This window comes from Podarcis gaigeae, assembly GCF_964106915.1.
Source record: "Podarcis gaigeae genome assembly, chromosome: 3".
Taxonomy (NCBI): Eukaryota; Metazoa; Chordata; class Lepidosauria; order Squamata; family Lacertidae; genus Podarcis; species Podarcis gaigeae.
This window is the reverse complement of record NC_139680.1, coordinates 615,609-635,898: the sequence shown is the minus strand read 5'-3', so window position 1 is coordinate 635,898 and position 20,290 is coordinate 615,609. Positions and strand designations below refer to the sequence as shown.

At 43.5% G+C, this 20,290-nt stretch overlaps 1 protein-coding gene across 2 annotated transcripts in view; it reads left to right on the top strand.

Annotated features, from left to right (window-relative positions):
• Positions 1 to 20,290, top strand: part of COL4A1 (collagen type IV alpha 1 chain) — a 187,056-nt gene that overhangs the window by 20,742 nt on the left and 146,024 nt on the right. For both annotated transcript variants that reach the window (XM_083729818.1, XM_083729817.1), the window contains exons 2-10: positions 7,800 to 7,850; positions 9,737 to 9,826; positions 9,924 to 9,968; positions 11,333 to 11,377; positions 11,486 to 11,548; positions 11,640 to 11,693; positions 11,888 to 11,914; positions 15,085 to 15,168; positions 18,206 to 18,268. In XM_083729818.1, the coding sequence (XP_083585944.1) occupies positions 7,800 to 7,850; positions 9,737 to 9,826; positions 9,924 to 9,968; positions 11,333 to 11,377; positions 11,486 to 11,548; positions 11,640 to 11,693; positions 11,888 to 11,914; positions 15,085 to 15,168; positions 18,206 to 18,268 (522 nt within the window). The remainder of the gene's footprint in view (positions 1 to 7,799; positions 7,851 to 9,736; positions 9,827 to 9,923; positions 9,969 to 11,332; positions 11,378 to 11,485; positions 11,549 to 11,639; positions 11,694 to 11,887; positions 11,915 to 15,084; positions 15,169 to 18,205; positions 18,269 to 20,290) is intronic.

Here is a 20,290-nt window from a genome sequence, read left to right as displayed (position 1 = left end):
TCAAAGTTCCAAAGACAGTCCTAGTCCAGGAGGGTTCTTACCATAGACGCCGACTCCATGGGGCCTGAGGGGGCCCGAGCCCCCTCAAAAATTCGTTTGGGGGGGCTCTGCCCCCCCAATAATTTAAGAAAATTATTAGTTATATTATGCTTTGTAAAATCACAAAATTATGTTGGTATTTTTTATTTTCCTTGTTTGACGATAGTTACCTTTTAAAATACATTCAGTAATGAGTTAAAACAAAGCCACTCCCTATCTAGAGAGGGCGTGGGGTTGCGGGCTCTCGACCCATCAACAATCTCGCGGGGCTGGCGGGCTGGCGTTAGCCAGCCCCGCGAGAAGCGGGGATTCCCCCTAGCTCATTAATATTCACCGCCCACGGCGGCAGCCAATCGGCTGCCGCAAAGGGCGGGCCCTCACAGGTTCACTTAAGGTCGGGGCAGCCCGGGGCTCGCCCCTTTCGTTCCCCCAGCAGCAGCTGTTTGGAGGTCTTGGGCCCCCCCAGTACTTTTTATAAGTCGGTATGGGCCCCCGCCCCCCCAATATTTTTTATAAGTCGGCGCCCCTGGTTCTTACAGACAAATCCTCAAAAAAAAAAAAAAAGCAAACCTTTTGCTTTACAATTGCAAGTCTAAATTGAGAAAGCCAGGATCCTTTTTCACATCCAATACAACAACAAATTTGGGGTGTGGTGTGTAATAAATCTAACATGACCAGACTGGATTCTCACTCAGCTGTGGAGTCGCTGAGTGGCCATTTTATGGTCTCATTTTCATATCAGTTCAAACTATAGTTAAACTTAACTGTGATTCAGTGGCCAGGGTGAGCATATTACACTGATCCTGGTCCGACTGCACTGGCTATTGATTAGTTTCCAGGCCCAATTCAAAGTGCTGGTTTGGACCTATAAAGCCTTAAATGGCTCAGGATCGCAATACCTCAAGGACTGCCTCTTTCCATGTGAACCTACCCTGAGATCATCTTCTGAGACCCTCTTTCGTATGCAACACAAGAACGGGCCTTTTCTGCAGTGGCTCCCCATCTGTGGAATGCTCTCCCCAGGGAAGTTTACCTGGTGCCTTCATTATACAGTGGTACATTGGGTTACATACACTTCAGGTTACAGACACTTCAGGTTACAGACTCCGCTAACCCAGAAATAGTACCTCAGGTTAAGAACTTTGCTTCAGGATGAGAACAGAAATTGCGGTGGCAGTGGGAGGCCCCATTAGCTAAAGTGGTACCTCAGCTGAAGAACTGTTTCAGGTTAAGAACAGACCTCCAGAACGAATTAAGTACCAGAGGTACCACTGTACACCTTTAGGTGCCAAGCAAAAACATTCCTTTTTAACCAGGCCGTTGGTTGATATGTTTGAGAGCCTATGCCCTTTTAAAATGTGGCTCTTTTCTGGAGGGGGTGTTATTTGGGTTGTTGTTTTTATTCTGATTATATATGTTGTGATCTTTTCTGTGAACCACCTTAAGACCTCTGAGTATAGGACGGTATATATAAACTCAATTAATTTCTGTGTGTGCAGGGCTAAAATCTAGGTGACGCTGATAGCTAAGCTGTGTTTGGCTCAGGGTTATGTCTGAACCAGCTTGTCGGTTGTTTCTGTTCAAACAAACCACAAGCTGTAAGCAAGGTTTGCCCTTGGCTTACTGCTATGGTTGGAGAAACAAATCATGATCCTGGGTTCAGACATAATGGGATGTGCAATGATCGCTTAACTCCCAGGAGCATGGCAGCAGCACAGGCATTAGCTGCATGCATCTGTGTGCTCTGTGTTCATCTTTAAAGTAGCTTTTTTGAACTTAAAACTGTGATTTAAAGTGACATAAGAACCAGGTCAGAAACTAAGGCTGAGAGATACTTACCTTATAAGTAAGTTATCTTATCTATAAAATGGCATTGACAGTGAAGGGCCTGCAAAAGCTCCATTGATGCCCATGGACAATGCTCTCTTCTGCTCCCGTGGCAATTTTAAGAGAGGTCATTTCCTGATTATTATTGTTATTATTAATTATAAAATTTATATATTACTCTTCATCTGAATATCACTGGGCAGTTGATTATCCCGCCAAAAAATAAATGATCTTTTAAAAGTAAAAACAATTATATTAATATGTCATGTTTATGTAATATATTGTGAAATTTTCCCAGAGAATTATAAAACATGTTTTTATTTAACAACACCCAGCTGGAAACATGGGGGGGGGGGGGAAATTAAGTGTTTTTCCTTTAAGAGGAAAAGTTCAGTTTTTGCCAGTATCCTGTCTAGTTGACAGTGAAGCAGGGAAGGGAATATTGACAAAATTTTGTTTCCCTTAAGCATCAGGCAACTACTAGCAACAACATTCAGTTTCCTATTACTACTTCAGGCTGCTATAGTTCTGCACCCAGACATTGTTTAGCTGTTTTAAAATCATAGATGGCTTTAATTTGACCAAAGATTAGATAGCATTCAAAGAACGGTAGTTTGGATCATGGCTTTTGGTATGGTTTCTCCAAAACTGCAATCGTTTCCCAGAAGAGCTGGGGAAGGGTGATTTTTTTAAAAAAGACTGCAATAACTATCTTTCATGGGGTTTTTAATTCTAATATCCTGTTCCTGTGGCTTCTCAGATATATGGATCATGTCTGATACTGTTTTTAGCAATTTTGTTAAAATGCCATCCTACCTTTCCCCCCAAATAAACCCACAAAACAGTACATTTCCTCCCCCAAAAGTAGACATCTAAACCATTTAAAATATTTAAAAAACAGTAAAAACATTAGGAAACAGTCACATTCCACTTTCATAATTAATAATTTTAGCCATCAAATGTCTGAGTGAACAGGAATGTTTTTAAGTTTCTCCTGAATGTTCATAATGAGGGTTCTGTATAATAATGTGAGTCCAGTATAGACTGGACTCTGTATGTGGCATGTGAGCTACTGTGAGGTGGCCTTATCAACCACCAGCTCCGGTCCTACCCAGGTTCCCCATCCCTCCTATACAGGCTACCCAAAAGGGAGGGAGACAGCCCCTTGCCTGTCATCGGTTCTCCCTGCCTCTATTCATAGCATACTCATTCTGGAAAAAATCACAGAAAGCAGGGGAGACCATTTTTAGCAAGCAACCTCTCATTTAGCTCAGTCCTAGTTACAGCAGACCAGTAAGTCTGTTTCCTTCATTGCAGGGAGGAAGTCATTTCCCTGAGAACATAGCATTAGATTGACATATATGCAAGCACAGATGAGGGTTTCCAGGAAGGAAAGCGGGACGATTAAGGCCCAGCAGTGTTGATAGCTAAGCTTTCTTTAGTTTCCATCCAAGGACATTGGTTAGCCAGCTGCTCTGCAATGTTACAGGACACTGAAGTAGCAGGAATTTTAAACAGGATATGGTTTTGCAAGTCTATTCTACTTCACCATGAATTTGATTTCTAATGGCTTTCTTTGTGTGGCCTGTAAGTGCCCAGGATGCCAGTTCATTTCTCCAGCTGTTGAACCTGATAGGAATGAGGTGATGAGTAAGGGACAAATGCAAAAGACAAAGAAGGAACAAATGGCAACCATAACAAAGCACATAATCAAAAGAAAAATGCTTTTTGCCATGCCAGCATAAAGTGGCCCTGAGTGAAAGCGCTTGTACTCATGGAAGACTGCCCATTTGTAGCAGAACTGGCATGCTGAAATCATGGTTGTGGTAGAGGCATCAGTCCGCTGTGGTGATTTTGACACTGATGGCATGGCCAGTGAATTTATCAGCATATCATCTGTCATATATCTGTGTCTCATCATCTAACAAACTAAGGAGACCCTTGCTACTGGGGTGAAGGCAGGGAGAGGATCAAAGACAGTTGGCAGTATCCCCAGAGAGTTATGGAACCCGATGAATATTCTTTTACCCATTCAAAGTGCTTAGAAAAAAACCAAGACTATAATTTAAAATAAGGAAATAAAAATACTATCATTTTTCTTCTTTGGCAATCACTTGTAGCCGAGTCAGATTGTCTTCCATGAACATAGTCTTAACATTGAGTCTGTAAGTGACTGGAGGCCAATTTTGGATCCACACATCCCTCCACAGTGGGGACATGGGTTTCCTGGCGGGAGTTGGTCACAGTCAGGCTGTCAGGAGCCCAGGCTGCCGTCTTGATAACACAGCACGCAAATCGTAATTAGGTTGAAGATTTATTGCAATACAATTAGCCTTGAATGTCTGTGCTTTATGAGTCAGTTGACCCTTCTGGCGAGTGTTTCCGGGTTCGGCAGAATATTCTGAACTTATAACTTTTTATAAATATCATTTGAAATTAAAATGCCTGTATAATTTTTTTGTTTCACAGTCCTTATAAAATCAACAGGCAATGCAGATTTTGCATCCATGTAAATAAATAAACATAGTCAAATGACAATGTTATGCAGACAGAAAGAACCCTAAAGATCTGTCCAGAAAAAGATATGCCATGCTAAACTTGTTGGTGTTTAAGGTGACTCAAGGCTCTTGCTTTTTCTGCAAATTACTAACATGGCTACTTCTCTGGGCACCATCATTATGAATGCCATCCACTTGTCTACCACACAAGTGTACCTTCCAAAGCTTTCTCACTAGAATGCTCTGGATGCAGTGGCAGAAGCAGCCTCTCGTGCACCTTGGGCAGTGCTCCCAGGGGTGGGGCAAACGGCTCATAGGGGCAGGCAGAGGCGGAACTAGTGGCAGCGGCACTACGGTGGGGAGCATCCTGGGGGGGGGGGGTCGCCTGCAGCAATGTCACTCCCTCAGGGATGACACCCGGGGCGGACCACCCCCACTTTGCTCTGCCTCTGTCTGGGTGTCCCTTATCTTGTGTTAATCTGCTGTTCTACCCAAATAGTATGTTTTTGGGCAGATGTGTTAAACAGGATGCTATGTTCTACTGTCCAGCATAATTGGGGAAGGGCAATTGTCCCTCTCAAATGAGCCATTGATGGTTCTCTGCAAGGCTTGGGTCTTTGCCACCTATTTATTTATAAGAAAAATTGAAAACTCAGAATTTAAAGCGAGGGAGTGGAATGTGAAAAACATGATACAAATTGACAGCCTACCTCAAAGAACTCCAGAGAGGTACAGGATGCTTGTTCTGATCCTGACCACCAATACACGATTCCCAAATGAGTATACAACATGTGCTCTGAAATAAGCATGTGTGCCTTCATCATAAGGTATCGTCCAGGAATGGGGAAGCTGTGGACTCCAGCTCCTATCAGTCCCAGCCATTATGGCCTGTGTTCAGAGATTATGTGAATGGTATATCCAAACTACAGGAAGGCCATGTGCTCTCCTCCTCTGTTTTAGTCTACACAGCATTGCATGCACTTCTACTGTAGAAATGCTAGTGTGTGCAACTGGCAGGTGTCAATTGGCCCACGGAGTGATGAAAAAGGACAGACATTAGTTTTTCTTGAATTCCCCAGGTTAACAACTAATTCAGCCACCAAGACCATCAGAGGTTTGCAAAGTGGATTGGGGCTGCTGGTGAAGCCCCTTTTACTTTCGGATGCCACCTCAAGTGTCTCTAAGTCAGGAGTAGACTCCAGAATTTGGAGACTGCAACTCCCACCAGCCTCAATCCAGTAGCAACAGACGATGGGGGTTGAAGTCCAAAAGATAAAAAGGGCACCAGGCTGGCTATCCCTGCTCCAAGCATATGCAGAGTTATTTTCATTCAAATTTTCAAAGGCATTAGGATAAACTTACCAAAATATGTAAAGCATCTTTTTGGGGAAGACAATGTCTCTGAGTGCACCACAGAAAGGAAAAATCCCATGTTGTGCCCTGAGCCTGATATTTGTTATTTGGAGATAATGAGGTTTGGATTCCACCACGGGCTGTTTGGCTTGTCTGCATGGTGATGGGTAGGAATCCCAAAATCCTGTAACACCTATTGCATGGTAAAAATAAAAATCCAAGTGTGCAGACATATGAAACAAAGCTTCTGCCCCCCACAGGAGCAGCAAGGAGCAGCTTGGCTGGTGTATTTTCTGGCATCTCAATTTCTGGCTTTTCATTATAAGTTAAGATTCAAAACAGATTTGGCATGGGAGATCTGTGAAGAAATTGCATGATTTATTTACTTAAGAAAATATTAAAACCTGTAGCCCTATTGGAGGTACTCATCCTTTGGGTGGGATATGAGTAACCCTCTCTTAAAAGCAACAACAGCAGCTTCCCAGTTTCCTTTGGGGAAGGAAAACTTCTGTCAGAGAATTGCATATAAGGATTACCTTCCCCAGTAATGCTGCCTAAAAGCAATTTGTTTTGGGTGTACCTTCTCCTCCAAGAGCTTTAAAGTTTTTTAAAAAAATATATTGAGGAATCTGTTCAGAGATCTTGGACATATTGTGTTTGGGCCTATAAAATAGCAACTGAAAGATCCACTGTTCTGCCAGAGGGTTGGCTGAGCTTGTCAAAGGGGTGACAGCAATTTCCTTCATTATGAGATACCTCCTCACCATTATCAGTAGCTACAGATTGATTCTGATGATACATTCTCTGTTTGCTTGACCTTTCTTTGCTGATGTAGGGAACTGCAGTGGAAGACGTAAACATATAACACAATTGCTGAGGTAGAACACCCAAGAACTAAATCGTTGAGCATGAAAAAATGCTTTATACCTTATGTCAGGGTGGTCCAGCACACATCCCGAGGGCCACATGTGGCCCTCGATGCCTTTTTGCAGCCCTCTGCAACATTAGAGCCCCCCATCCACAGCCCTTGCATTGCCCTCCCAGAGGTGGGTCAGGAGGCGCTGACCTATGTGAAGGAGCTGTAAGTTCTCTAATGAGTCCTCAAGTCCTCCAGTCTCCTTCCAAATTCTAGTTAGCCCTTTACCAGGTTTGGGAAGAAGGTGGGAGACTCTAGGACCCAGCCGGAGCCTCACACCTTCTTCCCCTAGCCTGGCACCTTAAGCTTTGGGAAGGCAGCATGAGGGCTGGAGCATGTGGAAATGTTGGCCTTGCTCCAACAAGGTTGGTACTTTTGTGACCCACTTGGTACTTTTGTGACCCACTTGGTAAGTTAGACCTCCCTGCCTTACGGTTTTTGAGGGGATATTCGCTATGACCTTTTGTAAGCATCTTTGGAGGCACTGATGGGCACACTGATGCAGGGACATCTTTAGCAGATGCTGCACTGGGGTGTAAATATCCACCCAGCGCCCCCAAATTACCACGGATAGTGTTGGGGTGGCCGTAGCTGCACACTGCCAGCCATGGGGGGGGGGGCTCAACTCTTCCCCATGCCACTGCGGGAGAGCGATCCCTGCAGAGGCTTGGGAGTGAAATTGTGCCCCTCCTAAGCCTCCTCGGGAGGAGAGCGCAGCTTCCCTCTCAAGCCGCCTCGGGGGGGGGGGGGGAGCGATCCCCACAGAGGCTTGAGAGGGAAGCTGCACACCTGCCAGCCTTATGGTTGGCGAGGCGCAGCTGGCGGGCGTTAAGGGAAAGGGGAGGCCACTGGCAAAGCTGCACAGCTCCCCACTTGCTGGGGCGCCCCTGAGAGGCCGGCGCCCTGGCGCAATGCACCACTAAGCCCTATGGGAAAGACAGCTCTGCACTGATGCCCTCAGGCATTGCGTTGGCAAACCGTGTCCTAATACCAGTTCCATAGTTCTACAGATATTTCTAATGGAGTAAACTACTTCATGTTTCATACTTTGGGTTACCAATTTTATTCTTATTACATGTAATTATTTCCTCTAGACAGCTCTTTACCATATGTTGCAGCTTATTTTGAATTCTAGAATTAATTATTTTTCTCTTTTTAACCCACAGGCTTGTTCTGGCTGTGGAAAATGTGACTGTAGTGGAGTAAAAGGGCAAAAAGTAAGTACCCAGAGTACTTAATTTTTTTTTCTTGTTAAGGGCAAGGACCAGGTCCAAAGTAGATGATCCCCTTGTTGCTTCTTCCACCTTGTGGGAAATTGTCAGCGAGGCAATGGAGGAATTTGTTGGACCTTACATTCTTGGCAGAGTTTGAGTTCCAACAGATATAGGGGAAGTTGAAGTCTCCCATTTCCATTTTTGAATGTTTAGTAATATGCTGTAGGAAAGCTTCCATCTAACTCCTCAGTCTGGCTTGGAGCAGACACCCACAGTAAGGCCACTGTTGTTTCCCTCTCCTGCAATATTTACTCATACATTCTCAATCTGCCTTCCATGCTCCAGGTCATGGATGTCTTCACAAGTATGCACATCCTTTACATATAATGCTATCCGCCCGCCCCGCCCCCCCCCCCACCTTGGGTCTTGTCCTTTTAAAGAGTTTCTACACCCCATCATGAGTCTCATGCCACCAGGTTTCATTAATGCCTACTAGGTCATATTTCCCATCCTGTATTAAGAGCTTCAATTTGTCTTGCTTGTTTCCCACACTGTTGCATCAATTGCAGTACACTATGTTTGAAGCTGGAAGTTTTTAAAATTGTAGTTTTATTGCTTATTTTATTTCTTTTATTGTACTACAATCTGTATTCCATAATATTCAAATTTTAATACAGGCAATCTTCATTTTGCATGGAGATTCCATTCTGAACCCCCATATACATTGATGGAGCACATGTAAGCCCATTCTGCCCCATTCTGCTTTTATGTGACATTTTGGGGCTACTTCTGAGTTCAGCACTGTGTGCAATTGCACATTGTTTGGCTTCACCTAAATTGGGAGTTGTCAATACTGTAAAATACAATATGAAATTTTAAAAAAATAAAAATGCAGTTAAAAACCAATATTTAATGCAGACATGTCATGGACCATCCGTAAGTAGATGCTTCCATTCTGGAAGTGGAGGGAGGCAATTTCTGCATTCCCCTTACAGAACCCTGCACATCTGAACAATCTGCTTTGAAGGATTGAGGGGACAACAACAACAACAACAACAACAGTGTGGGAAAGAATCATAGAATTGTAAGAGTTGGAATGGACCCACAGGGCCATCTTTGGATGTGGTGCTGAGTTGTAAAGGGAAAGTGGAGCTTGTCTCCCTGCCCCCTCTGTTTGTGGAAGAGAAGAAAGATCCCGGGATCCAATTCCCTGTAGTTTTTAGAAAATATAATTGGTTCTAAGTTGCTAGCCACTGTTTCATATTCAGTTAATTCTCTGCAATGATTACTTTGCACATCTGATATTAAAGACATTATCTCCCCGCACCCACCCAAGGGCTCAGTTCTAATAGTGGTTTGTGTGTCAGTAATGCAGCATCATCAAATCAAACAACTTTCTGTTTTAGGAATCCATTTCCAGCTGCATGGAGAGATCCCAAGTGTATGGGATGCAGTGATAATAGTATAATTTTCAGCAGCATAAAACTTTTTACATATGCACATAGCCACTGGGTGGCTAGGACTTTAATCCTCAGAATGTTAACCCTTTCTTCCTCTCAATGGAAACTGCTTCCCATCTACTATTTGCATAATAGCCAGGGAGGTAGAGTGGTAGAGTGTTGGACTTGGACCTAGGAGACTAGCATTCAAATCCCCACTCAGCCATGAAGCTCCCTGGGTAACCTTGGGCCAGTCACTGCTTGTCAGCCTAACCTACCTCACAGGGTTGTTGTGGAGATTAAATGAAGAGGGGCAGAACCATGTACACCACTTTGGAGAAAAGGTGGGATATGAATGCAAATAAATGAATAAGAGGAAAACGCCAACTCCTGCCAATATTTTTTTTAGGTTTCATTTTGCTAAATAGGCTATATTATTGCTTTTCGCAGGGTGAAAGAGGTTTGCAAGGTTTACAAGGTTTGGTTGGATTTCCTGGAATACAAGGACCTGAAGGTCCCCCCGGCCCCCCAGGAATGAAGGTAAGATTCATTTTGTAGCTAAATAATTAACCTGAATAGTTTTTCTTCAGACTATGCTGAAGTGAAAAACACCTTCTTTCCCCATCTTTTAAAATAGGGTGATATTGGAGAACCGGGATTACCAGGAACAAAAGGAACAAGAGTGAGTATGCTTGAAATTGTTTTGACCTGTTTAAATACCGTCATATCTCAGGTTACAGATGCTTCGGGTTGCACAATTTCGGGTTGCGCACCACACCAAACCTGGAAGTACCAAAACGGGTTACTTCCGGGTCTCGACGCATGCACAGAAGTGCCGAATTGCGACCCGCACGTGCACAGATGCGGCGCTGTGGATTGCGAACGTGCTTCTCGCACGGATCATGTTTGCAACCTGAGCATGCACTGTAGTGGTTTGTCAGTATTAAACATTTTATTTTCAGCATGTACATGACACTTCTGAGTATAGAAAAGGGCAGATCTTGCCTCAAGTGACTCAAGTCTAAAATTTGACCAGTCTATTTTCATGCTGCCTAGTCTACTCAGAGCCGTCAATGAGGCTTTGATCTGAGAATGACAGTGAAACAGCCACCCACATTTACATTTTTCCAAATTATTCACTCCAGGATGATATCTAGCTGTTCCTCCTGCTAGGTGATATTTTCCTAGTTTTCAAATCCAGACACCTGAAGTTCATTCATTTTCCCTTCCACACAAAAAGTCTAAAAGAGGTTCTCCTATTGTTTATCTTTTTTAAAAAATAATATTTATTCAGAGTTTCACCATTACAAAAAAAGAAAATCAGAAAAATACAGCAAGAAAAAATAAGATAAAAAAGAAAATATTAAAACAGCAATTCATAGTTACTTACTCATTGTATATTCACACTGAGTTCCATATATTCCAGTCCCATTTCCAAATTGTTCTTCCACAAGCAAAAGGGCTACTTTCATTCAGTGAAGAAATTGATCCACTGAGGCTCCTACCAATGGATGGTGATTTTTTTTGTTGATTCCCTGCTGCCACAAACTTCTGCACTTTTCTAGAGGCATCTCCAATCCCCTAGAACAGATTTTAAGGCTGCAGTAGAAAGGAGGATCAATGAAAGCCAACCCCTCCCCACTTCCACAAATAAGAATATCCTGTGAGCAGAATTCCGTTCATAGAAACTTAGGATCCAGCCAGCCTCTTATCTGTCATTTACATATATCACAGCATTTTGTATCCTAACAAAGCCCACATGTGAGTAATATTGGTGATACTCCCATGAAGAACAGTTGTGCTGTGACAATCTGTGCCTATCCATAACCCAGCTACTCAAAATATTTTTCTTCTTCTTTATGTTCTAACCAGTTAATCAATTTGACATATTTTTGAGAACTGAGGCATCTCCCATGCATCTTTAAGAGAAATGTCTACTGAATTTTCTTTTTGTTATAACTATTCACCTGACATAGCCCCAAGTCTATACAGAGTACATTTTCATAAAGTGATTAATTACCTTTATTATAATTTTATTAATTCCAGGGTGCACCAGGTCCAGCTGGCTACCCAGGAAATCCTGGCCTTCCTGTATGTATGATACTTAATTTGCAACTATCAATATTTCAGCAGTGATGTACACCAAAAATTAATCTAGCAGTTTTTGTGTATCTTCCCTCTCCTCTTTCCTAATCTCAGGGCATCCCTGGAGGAGACGGCCCCCCAGGGCCTTCTGGTATCCCAGGATGCAATGGAACAAAGGTGAAACAGCTGAAACAAACATTTTCTTGAAATATTGTTCAAACAGGTTTTATTCAGATAAGAAGTGGTGTCACTTTCTCTGTCCCATTAGGGTGAAAGAGGTCCTCTTGGTCCCCAAGGTTTACCTGGATTACCCGGAAATCTAGTAAGCATTTAAAAAATAAATAAATAAAACAAAAAGCACAAGGGTAAGCATTATAAAAGAAAAAACAGGTAAGAAAATGTATAGCTTGAGAATTCAGTCTTTTAATCTGATTTCAAATATACACATTAAAAATAATGCTTAAAATGTCTTCTTGATTTCTTAATTTCTCAGAAAATATAATATTTCTTTTCTAGGGGCCTCCAGGACCTCCAGGAATAAAGGTATATCTGACAATTAAAAACATTATTTGTTTTGTTTACAATAACAAAATATGCAAATAACTTCAGTACAGAAAAAATCCAGCAGGTGAAAGTAGCTGTGCTCAGCATTAGAAACAGCCAGAAGCTGCAGCAGTCAGGTCATCTGCTTAAGCTATAACTTTTATTTTGCTGCTATTTACTGCAAACAGCACCTTTGGAGGTCTACAGCAAGCGGGGAGCTGATTTGTGTGCAAAACAATACAAAAAGAATATTAGTGATAGGCAGGAAACTGGTGTGGGGTTTCAGTTCAGATTGGAAGCATGTTTTAGGTTGGGGCCTAGCCTAGTTTTCATTCAAAATAAAATAGCCCATTTTGTTTTATTTTTAAAGACAAATGTGAATATTGCAATGTGTGTTTTGGCCCAAAGAAGCATGAAAAAAGCAGCAGATCAACCCATTTGGAAAAATATTCACAATCTGGACTTTCTAATGCAATAGATTATGTTTTTTCTGACTTCTTTATCCCAGTAGCCCTTGGTGCAACTGAAATTTTGTTTTGCACTTGTCACAGTTTAATATAATGAAGACTTCATAACACCCCCTGCTTCTTGCAACAGACTTTCTCTCCTCTCTTTGGCTGCTGCACCTTGGATTTGCTTAATGCCCAGCCTGAAGACGAGTTTTAGAGAATTCAAACACTTGATAAATAGATTGTGTCAACTTAGTTGTTCCTAATAAAGCTGTACTGTGACAGTAAAATGAGTAATTCTAATTTAGGAGATAGCTAATGACCACAAAGACAATTGTTATATATTGTGGATCACTCCACTCAATAAAGAAGAATTAGTCATGGTGGTGACTTTGCACTTTTTAAAAAAGAAGCTGAGAGCCACTGCATGCAGCAGCCTGAGTATACAAGTGTTTGCTTCTCTGAAGCAAGTCTAAAAGTTTAAAGGGATCTCTTTGTTTAGAGATACGTGTCCCTCTTTCATTCTGATGTCTCACACCAGTGAAACCTCAGTGTCTGTCCAGGATAGCCAACGTGGTGCCCTCTAGGCTTAAGCTCCCATCAGCCATGTCCATTAGCAACACAGTCTGGGGCAGATGGAAACGAGTCCAACAACATATCTATGACAATATGATGGGTACATGGACATGAACAGCTGCATAAAGTGCTCCATGGCTCTGAAGGAGGAATTAAGCAGAGAGCTTTATGAGCATAATCATGAAGTTGTATAAGTAAGATCCAAGACACCATGGCTGTCAACTTTTCCCTTTTTTGCGCGGAATCCTATTCAGGATAAGGGAATTTCCCTTAAAAACCGGTAAACATTGACAGCTATGCAAGACACACACAAGTTTTCTGAAGTAAAGCATGTGATGTTGGCATCTGTCTGTCTCAAGAGACAATGGAGTGCGCCTATGGGGGTGAAGTCAAACTGCTGTATAGTGGTACCTCGGGTTACATATGCTTCAGGTTACATACGCTTCAGGTTACAGACTCCGCTAACCCAGAAATAGTGCTTCAGGATGAGACTTTGCTTCAGGATGAGAACAGAAACTTTGCTTCAGGATGAGAACAGAAATCGTGCTCCGGCGGTGCGGGGGCAGCAGGAGGCCCCATTAGCTAAAGTGGTGCTTCAGATTAAGAACAGTTTCAGGTTAAGTACAGACCTCCGGAACGAATTAAGTACTTAACCCAAGGTACCAGTGGTACCAGTGGTTAGCGGAGTCTGTAACCTGAACCATATGTAACCTGAAGCGTATATAACCCGAGGTACCACTGTATTAGTAGCCCCAAAGTGACCTCCCTGGGGAAGAAGCCTGGACAGGGTGTCTGGAGGTCCTGGGCTGCCCAGACAACAAGAACCCCTCCTTGGCCTCACTGAGGTAATCCAACAGAAACCAGAGCAATACATTTGGCACCAGCTTGGTTGTCAGAAGGAGGCATACAAGGTGCCATCCGCGGGCATAGCCAAGGGAGGGCAGGGAGGGCAGCTGCCCCCCTAGAACAAGTAAACCAATAGAAATACTTAACTGACCAATCACGTTTGTTCTCCCCCCCTCCCCAAAATCCTGGCTAAGCCCATGGCACCATCCAACTGCCTTAGGGACTCCATTCCAGATTTGTGTAGGGTTTACTAATCCAAAGATATCCCGCAAGGCAGCAGAGGTTTAGGGCCAGAGTCTGTCTTCTCCTAGATGGGCTCCCTTCCCAGGTGGATGAGCCCCATCTGCCCCTCACTTCCCTCTACAGCACATGCAGAAACCACATTTTTGACCATTGGACCCACTATTGGTCTCTCCTTCTCAATCCACTGGAGCCTGTATTTGCATGCAGGGGAAGTCCCTAATTCACTAAGGGTTTGAGACCCATCAACTACCCTTACCTGGTTTAGCTGGCCAATCAAAGCCGTTTCTGGGGTGTGGCTGCTGTCTCATACTGTCAGCTTCTAGGAGCCACAGGTGAGAGCTGAGTGCAGAATGGGAACCAAAGGTGGACAAGGTACACCAGAAGGAACATGGTGTCTACTCCACCAGAGGTATTACCCCTCCCCTAACACCCCACATACCCCCAAAGCATTTAAAACATTTTGCAGTGTCTGTAGCAATTGGGGAACCTCCTCCTTCTCCACATAGCTGGCCAGTTTAGAATTCAGAGAATTTCAGCAGTACACGGGCAGTTATCCAAAGTTAAGTAAATGTTTAGACCTACCAATTTTTTAAAAAACAAACATAGTTATGAGGCATAGATCACATTCTTTTTTGAAAGGAATTAAATAGATAGTGGTGATATAACATTTTTATACAAGTACAAATAATGAGTTAAAATGACTGTATGCTTTAGATTCCCATATAGTCCTTTTTGTGAGTCATGGAGAGAGAAAGATATTCCCAGTTTTAACGACATCATGTGAGATCTTGGATGGCCCTTCCCAGAGCCCAGTAAGCAAGGCAGACAGCTAGAGCATGTAAGCTCCTCACCTTGCATGCATTCAAGTTGTGTTATGTCAGTTGATGGGCTGCCAAGCACACAAGGTGTGAGTCAACTGTACAGTCCTGTATTATTTGATACAAAATTGAAGAGACATGACCTGTCATTTATTTACTAGCAAGTAAAGGAGGTGACCAGCACTTACAGTATCCATGCAGAGCTATAGAATCTCTTTTTCTAATTCATGTCATGTAGGGAGACCCAGGAGAAGTTATTGGACTGATACCTGACGGTGTACTAAAAGGTGAAAAAGGCTTTCCTGGTCACCCTGGATTACCGGTAAGGCTCATTATAAACCCAATAAAATTTACCTTCATTTTGATGGCTGAGGTGGAGGGAGGGTTAAAAGGGAAGCCTATATTGCAGAAGTTTGGAGAAGCAGTTTCAGTGCATATGTGTGCACTCTGTGTAAAAAGCCACATGGAATCCCTTGTGGGCCGTGGCAGGGTTGGCCCATCCAGGAGGCAGACTCAGCATCCACCAGACAGCAGATTCTGATGCAGGTCTTTGTTCACGCTTTGTTCCTGGTGTCAGTCTTCACTCACCCCTTCTTCCCAGGCAGGAAGAGGGGCAATTTTGTGGGAGTTTCTGTGTTGGTCTTTGCCTGGGTCCCAGGGGAAGGGAAGTTGTGTCTTGGGACAGTTAGCACTGTGGGAGGTAGGAGGGCTGCTTCCCTCTGCAGGAGGTGATGGCTCGTCATTGCTTCCTTGAGGCTGTCCTAGTTTCTCCTTTAGAATATTTGCACTGTGGGAGGTAGGAGGGCTGCTTCCCTCTGCAGGAGGTGATGGCTCGTCATTGCTTCCTTGAGGCTGTCCTAGTTTCTCCTTTAGAATATTTGCAGGGTCTGTGCTGTTCTCCCTTCTCCTCTATTCTGCATCTTTCCCCCCACCCCGCAGGAAAAGGTATTTTGTTGCAAAGCACCCAGATGCTGTGCTCATCTGCAGATGTCCAAAGGAGGGAAACGTACTGAAGTGAGGGAGCCTTTCTCGTGCTTATTGTGTTTTGCAATGGGTGTTTGGGGAGAAAGAGAAGGGTGCAGCTTCCACTTACTTAGAACTAGGGACCCATATTCCAAGGCAGAGCAGGTGTATATTAACCGGCAGAGCCAGTCAACCCATGAGGTAAAGTGAGTCAGCTGCTTCAGGCGGCAGGGTCCCCTGGGGCAGTAGATCCCACCCAATGTCTATATTTCTTCCCCCCTTGTTCCTAATGTAGATCTTGCCTCCCCACCCCCATTCACTGGTAGGGCGAGAGGTGCCATTTGGGGGTCTGCCTCAGGTACCAAAATGACTTGGGCTGGACCTGAGTCACTCTATGTGTGCCAGATGAGCCTCCCTAACGAGAGAACATGTGGGATCCCACCAATGCTTTTTTCTTTAAAAAAAAAATGGTTAGGGGTACTCTCATTTTCCTACTCGTATTGAAATACTGGCCCTCAATGAGGCCAAACATAGATCCACAAAATGTTTAGGGATGTGCGTACTGCGTACTGGAGCCAGTGTGGTGTAGTGGTTAAGAGCGGTAGTCTCGTAATCTGGGGAACCGGGTTCGCATCTCCGCTCCTCCACATGCAGCTGCTGGGTGACCTTGGGCTAGTCACTTCTTTGAAGTCTCTCAGCTCACCTCACAGAGTGTTTGTTGTGGGGGAGGAAGGGAAAGGAGAATGTTAGCCGCTTTGAGACTTCATAAAGGGAGTGAAAGGCGGGATATCAAATCCAAACTCCTCTTCTTCTTCTTCTTCTTCTTCTTCTTCTTCTTCTTCTGCAGCATCCCCCCAGAAAAAAAGCACTGGATGCCACAACTTAGAAGGTCCTTCTCCTCCCCATTTCTCACCTCAGATGGCAGGGCAGCCTGATAGAAAACCTCCTGAGGCGACAGACTTATGTTGGAGTAGGCAGTCGGTTAGTTGCCTGGATCCAAGCTGTGTAGGGCAGGGCCCCTTTCTCATTTTCTTATGTATTCATAAGAAATTTATATTGATCCATGAAATATCTGTGAGCCATTGACATCAAAGTCTGTTCCTATCTCCGATGTGCAGTTCTGTCCTAGATTCAGTGTCTTAAAACATGACATGGGTGATCTGACCACACACCTCATGACATTGTTTTTGTCCTTAAAACAGCCATGGTGAGGGGTGGATGCCTGTAATTTATTGTTTGCAGCACTGAGAATTCTGTGTTTTAATTATTATTCTGGTATTATTTTACACAGTGTTTTCATTTGTAGATTTTGCTTATGTTTCGTAAGCTCCGAAGGAAGGAAGGAGCAGAAATGTAATAAATGGGTTGGCTCATTGAAATCAAGATTCAGAGTTGACCTATTGAAATCAATGGACTTGTGATATAGAATTAACTTATACCGTTGCTTCAGCTACAGGTGGCATTGTGTCCAACTAAGTCATGCTGAGGTTCTAGACTGTTCTTTTATAAGAAAGCTGTTCCTTGGTTTTACAACCCTTTTGCCCTTGCTGCTCCCCTGAAATAACCTGACAGGGCTAAAGCTAGTTCTGACTGATTTGAGTCCATTGATTTCAATGTGTTTGCTCCAAGTATAAATAACTTAGTTGGATACGACCCAATAAACTTAGATTCATGCCATAGTTCTGGTAGTGGCAGTCTTCTGCCAACTGCTTCCCTGATGGAAATTATCCCTGATGCTTCTGCCAGCTGCAAACTGGAAAATGTAGCTACAATATAGACTTCTTCCCACCTCCTGTCCCCATAATTGGGGGTGGGGGTGGGGTGTTAAGCCAGGGAAACAATGCTGGAGGAAAGGATAAATAAACCCTCCTTGAGAACCATAGCCACACTCCAAATCACCTCAGCTGCTTTTCAATGCAAATAAAGTTGTTACCTCTGTCGTTTGCCCTGAATCGTACTAGGGTACAAGACAACAGAAGGGATGCAGGTGGCGCTGTGGGTTAAACCACAGTGCCTAGGACTTGCCGATCAGAAGGCGGTTTCAATCCCTGCGACGGGGTGAGCTCCCATTGCTCAGTTCCAGCTCCTGCCAACCTAGCAGTTTGAAAGCACGTCAAAGTGCAAGTAGATAAATAGTTACCGCTCCGGCGGGAAGGTAAACGGTGTTTCCGTGCGCTGCTCTGGTTCGCTAAAAGCAGCTTAGTCATGCTGGCCACATGACCCGAAGCTGTACGCTGGCTCCCTCGGCCAATAAAGCGAGATGAGCACCGCAACCCCAGAGTCGGCCACGACTGGACCTAATGGTCAGGCGTCCTTTTACCCTTTACCTTTACAAGACAACAGAATGACAGATAAATGGGAAAGATACTGTGTTTAATGGTTTTTGTCATATACAGGGAACACCTGGTTCACCAGGTATTGCGGGCCCTGTTGGACCACCTGGACCTTCTGGAAAACCTGTAAGTGTCAGCTTATAGTTCTTTATTTGTAGATGTTTTGGGCAAACATAAGGCCACTGCCTTCATTCTTTACTTCTGATACAGTGGTGCCCCGCAAAACGAACGCCTCGCAAGACGGAAAACCCGCTAGACGAAAGGGTTTTCCGTTTTGGAGGCGCTTTGCAAAACGAATTTCCCTATGGGGTTGCTTCGCAAGACGAAAAAAGCTTGCGAGTCCCCGCGGGTTTTTTCCGCTCCCCCCCTTTTCCTAAGCCTCTAAGCCGCTTAACAGCTGATCCGCTGATAAGCTGCTTAACAGCTGATCGCTAGAAGCCGCTAGACCGCTGTAGCGCTAATCCGCTTAGCTGTCAATGGGCTTGCTTCGCAAGACGAAGAAACCGCTAGACGAAGAGAATCGCGGAACGGATTCTTTTCGTCTTGCGAGGCACCACTGTAGTTCCTCGAGAAGTGGCGCACTCTCTATCCTTGGAAATTTTAAAGCCATCTTCTATAGATTCCTGAGTTGAGATTCCTGCATTTGGAGGGGCTGGACTAGATTACCCTTGGGATACGTTCCAACTCTATGATTCCATGTACTGCTGTTTATAACTCAAACATAATATATAACATGTATAACAGATATGCAAAAGTAGGAGAAAGGAAGAGAAAGGAGACAACATGGCTAGAGGGTTAGAACTAAAAGTTGGTTAGCTCAAGAAAGATATTGCAGAAGTGAAAAACACATGTTTACTTACTGCTCTGCAAAATAAAAAAAATAAATTTTCAATAAGAACACCAATTAAAAATTAGTCAGGATAAGGTCTGTGCTTGAGTGGGAGACCACCATAGGTGTCTGTGCATGTCACCTTGAACCCCGTAAGGGAAGAAATGTGGGGTATAATAATAATTAAAAAAATATTTTTGTACATCCTGCAGTTAGACATGTGATGTGAGAATCTGGAAGAAAGCTTAAAGGATTAGAAGATCCTGTGGAATTCCCTGCACCTAGTTTTGCACATTAATGTTTAGGAAAGATCAATTAATAATGAAACATGTGCAAAAGAAAGCAATCAGCATGCTTTTTTTTGGAATGGATAACCTCTAGAAGGAATTTAAATATCTTGGCCATGTAGGATTGTTTTTTTGGGGGTAGGTGAAAAGTATAATGATGGTACAGTGGTACCTCAGGTTAAGTCCTTAATTCGTTCCCAAGGTCCGTACTTAACCTGAAACTGTTATTAACCTGAAGCACCACTTTAGCTAATGGGGTCTTCCGCTGCCACCTCACTGCCACAGCAGGATTTCTGTTCTCATCCTGAAGCAAAGTTCTTAACCTGAAGCACTATTTCTGGGTTAGCGGAGTCTGTAACCTGAAGCGTATGTAACCCGAGGTACCACTGTATTAGAATTGCTAACACAATATATCTGAAAGAGCTACTTAACTGAATGCAAATTTGGAATGAGATCTGACATACTAAAGGCAGATGTCTACTTCCACAGCCAGGCTTCTCCTTCCTTTCTTACACCCAAAATAGAGGGAGGGGGATAAAAGATTATACAAATTTAGGAATTCTGCTGAGTGTTCCTGTCCTTTTAACGTATTTCAGAACCATGGTTGTTCATTCCCAGATAGAATCATTCCCCTTTTCATCAGGGAGAAAGGTGGCATGTGACTTTGTAAATAGCCAATTTATTTCATTCAGTTAATTTTATTCTATTCAACTCCCAGAGAGGCTTAATTACCGTATTTTTTGTTCTATAAGACTCACTTTTTCCCTCCTGAAAAGTAAGGGGAAATGTGTGGGCATCTTATGGAGCGAATGCAGGCTGTGCGGCTATCACAGAAGCCAGAACAGCAAGAGGGATTGCTGCTTTCACTGCACAGCGATCCCTCTTGCTGTTCTGGCTTCTGAGATTCAGAATATTTTTTGTTGTTGTTTTCCTCCTCCAAAAACTAGGTGCGTCTTGTGGTCTGGTGCATCTTATAGAGCGAAAAATACGGTAATATCTTTTCTTGCCTCGGATCTGAGCTCTCTTCTTAGA